Source organism: Wolffia australiana, chromosome 16 (genome assembly GCF_029677425.1).
Source record: "Wolffia australiana isolate 7733 chromosome 16, ASM2967742v1".
NCBI lineage: Eukaryota > Viridiplantae > Streptophyta > Magnoliopsida > Alismatales > Araceae > Wolffia > Wolffia australiana.
The window spans coordinates 4,145,931-4,149,672 of NC_135850.1; the positions used below are offsets into that span (position 1 = coordinate 4,145,931).

Sequence of the window (3,742 nt, forward strand, 5' to 3'; positions counted from 1 at the left end):
AAATTTGGGACGATGGATGGATGAATGTGGAGAAAAAACCGCCGGATGTTGAGATGTAGCCACTTGGCCTCACTATGACAATTTGCATGAAAGTCCCTGTATTTTTTCGCGCGTGCAAACTGTCGCTGCTCAGAAAAAATTGTACATATGTCCATTTGGATTCTCTCTCCTCCGTATTTCCCCAAAAAACTTAGAAAGATCATATTAATATATTAAAAATATCAAATGGTTTTTTCAACGAAAATTCGGGAGGACTGGACGGGACGGTTTTCGTACCGTCGGACGAAAATTCGTCCAGTCCTTCGTCCTTACACAGAATCCGGACGTCAGACGGGACGAAATTCGTCCCGTCCCGTCCATCGTCATGTCCGGGACGATCCGGAACTACTGATAGATGACGGATTGTTATCCGTCCACGCGCCTTACCATCGAGAGGGACAGTTCAAACAGGATAGGGAGGAAGAAGGGTACTTGAACGACGCCCTAAGTATCCTCATCTTCTACCTCAAAAACCCATCTCAATTCCTTCTCTGCAACCCTTCAACAATACCCATCTTCCTGCCATCAATCCCTTGCCTCTCCGAAGATGTCCGGGCTCGCTGGAACAATCACGGGTTTTGTTCATCAACCTTCGTTCACCGAGAAGACCCTCGCCTCTCGCTGCCCCAGCGGTCCGCCTAGATTTGTATGTTTACCCTCTTCGCTGATCTGCAAAGCTTCCAAGACCGAAAGCACCCTTCTTGAAGGGGGCCCTCCTTCTTCTGTTTCCATCTTCAAGGTTCATAAGGGTAACGAAATTTCCTTCTCTGCTCTTCTGGGTTTTTTCTTGCTGCCCTTTTGCTTGATTTTCTCTTCCCGCAGGTGGTGTCAGTGGGTTCAAAGATCACAGTCTCGAGGATGTCGATCCTGAAATGTACGGTTTGATTAGAAAGGAGAAGCAGCGGCAGACCAGATGCTTAGAACTCATCGCTTCTGAAAACTTCACCTCCCGAGCTGTTATGGAAGCTGTCGGTTCTTGCCTCACCAACAAGTATTCCGAAGGGCTGCCGGGCAAGAGGTAAGTTGTGTAGACTTTGCTTTGTATGTTCGTTGATTTCTTATCATATTTAGATGGTGATCATATCATGTGTTAGATACTATGGTGGGAATGAGTACATCGACCAGATAGAGACTCTCTGTCAGAGAAGGGCCCTCAAGGCATTCCGATTAGATGAAGAGAAGTGGGGTGTCAACGTCCAGCCTTTATCTGGCTCCCCAGCCAACTTCGAAGTTTACACTGCTCTGCTTAATCCTCACGACAGAATTATGGTATCTAATTCGATCGTTTTTCTTTGTCTATGCCTCAAGTTTGTGTTTTTTTCTCATGGAAAATCAGTTCATTCCTTGAAGGGTCTTGATCTGCCTCATGGTGGGCACTTGTCGCATGGTTTCATGACCCCAAAGCGAAGGGTCTCAGGGACTTCAATCTACTTTGAATCCATGCCTTATCGTCTCAATGAATCGACAGGCACGTTCTACTCTCTTAATGCTCGTTGTTGATCATTCTTTGACTCTCAGAATCATCCCATGATAATTGAAAAAGAAAACATTTTTTCAGGAAACATCTAGTTTTCTGCTTCCTGCTGTCCTAATTGTTTTTTCTTTTTACTTTGTTTTATCCGATTCTTCCTCTTCTTCGTTGCTCAGAACCCATCCTTTCTCTATCAGGTTACGTTGATTACGATATGCTTGAGAAGACAGCTGTGCTCTTTCGCCCAAAATTGATTATTGCTGGTGCAAGCGCGTATCCCCGTGATTTTGATTATCCACGGATGAGAAAGGTTTTGTTTTAAACTCCTTATCAACTCACATATGAATCAATTTACTATGTTGTGAAATTTAATCTTACATATTTGAGTTTTGTTCTGCAGATTGCGGATGCAGTTGGTGCGTTCTTGATGATGGATATGGCTCACATCAGTGGACTGGTTGCCGCTGGGGTTGTTGCGGATCCCTTTGAATTTTGTGATGTTGTCACCACCACGACTCACAAGGTATTATCAATAGCGTGGAAAATCTTCTTAATCTTTTGCATTTCTTTGCTGAATATGCGCAAAAATTTTGGGAGTTTTCATCTGGGTTATCGCTTCTGTTATGTTGTTTCAATCATTCAGTCTCTTCGAGGACCAAGAGGCGGCATGATCTTCTACAGGAAGGACCCAGTCCTCGGTGTTAATCTGGAATCCGCCATTAATAACGCTGTTTTCCCAGGTTTGCAGGTAATGTGCTCAGTCGTCCCTGAGTCATGCTTGATCTTTTAAACATTCTGTTAGTTGAGTTCCAAACCCGTTTTATTGTCGTCATCATCATCATCATCATTATTCTTGATGGATGAATATTGAGGATGGCAAGTTGTCATTTTCGTTCATAGCTGCGGATGAGTGAAGATTTTGAAATGGGTCTTTGGGGTTGTCATCCTAGCGTGCATGAGTGAAGACGATTATGTTGACACATGGTTGTCATCTTGGATGCAAAGCTACCTTAGACTTTATTAATTCTATAAACTGATTTTCAGGGGGGTCCACATAACCACACCATTGGTGGCCTTGCGGTCTGCTTAGATCATGCACAGTCACCAGAATTTCAGGCGTACCAACGGCAGGTGTGCTCTCTCTGTCTCTCTCTCTCCCTTCATGCTGCTAGAGTTTCCCTTATATTCTCTCTCTTCTTCATCTTATGTTTCAGGTAGTGTCCAACTGTAAGGCCCTAGCAAGCCGGCTGGTTGAACTAGGCTATAAACTTGTCTCTGGTGGGAGTGACAACCATCTTGTTCTCGTGGACCTGGGGCCGATGGTAAGCTCCTTCATTGAACTCTCTCCCTCTCTTCTCCCGGAAAACTCTCTCCATTTCTTACTTATCAAAATACAAATTATTTGAAGGGCATAGACGGCGCCAGGGTAGAGAAAATCCTTGATTTGGCATCAATCACCCTTAACAAGAACTCTGTTCCGGGTGAGCCAGCGTTAAGAACAAGTTTAAACATATTTTAACTATTTTAAGATAGAGATTTGAGCAAGCTTGTAAACTTTATAGGTGACAAGAGTGCCCTGGTGCCGGGTGGGATACGTATTGGCACTCCGGCCATGACCACGAGAGGGTTCGAGGAAGACGATTTTGTGGCCGTGGCAGATTACATCAACACTGGCGTTCAACTCGCACTGGAAGCCAAGAAGTCGGCTCCAGGAACCAAGCTCAAAGACTTCCTGGATTATGTGGAGTCCCCAGAGTTCCCTCTTCAGGGCTCCATTTCTTCTCTCAGGGACCAGGTTGAGGCCCTCACTAGCAGGTTCCCCATTCCTGGGGTATAGAAGATGAAGATACGAAGAGAGGTTTGCCTCTGTTTGTGAGAAAATATTTTGATTTTATAATATGGGTTGTTCTGGGGAACTGATCCCCTTGAATTTTAAAAGATATGGGGAAGAGAGTTGCTACTTGCAATAAAGGCCTGTGGATTGCAATGAGAACTTGCTTTCACGTGGGCTCTGGATAATTGAATGAGGATTAGGGATGGGAAGTTCGTGTTTTGTCATTGAACGAACACTGTTTGACAACGAACAACCAGATGAAAAATTCGGCTCGTGTTCATGTTTGGTTCGTTCCTGTTCGTTCGCCAACGAACACCAACGAGATGAAAATTTAATAAATGAAAACTCTGTTAATTGTTTTACCTGAATACTCTGGCAATGTTGTGATAGATGAAAAT

General features: G+C 44.2%; 1 protein-coding gene across 1 annotated transcript; it reads left to right on the top strand.

The window, feature by feature from the left end:
* The first annotated feature begins 461 nt into the window (after window positions 1–461).
* On the top strand, window positions 462–3,440 carry SHM3 (serine hydroxymethyltransferase 3). Its single transcript, XM_078588248.1, has 11 exons — window positions 462–788; window positions 862–1,057; window positions 1,134–1,308; window positions 1,390–1,507; window positions 1,708–1,820; window positions 1,911–2,033; window positions 2,154–2,258; window positions 2,555–2,641; window positions 2,725–2,832; window positions 2,919–2,991; window positions 3,073–3,440. The coding sequence occupies exons 1-11, from the start codon at window positions 587–589 to the stop codon at window positions 3,345–3,347; spliced, it is 1,575 nt and encodes a 524-aa protein (XP_078444374.1). The 5' UTR covers window positions 462–586; the 3' UTR covers window positions 3,348–3,440.
* Window positions 3,441–3,742: the final 302 nt, after the last annotated feature.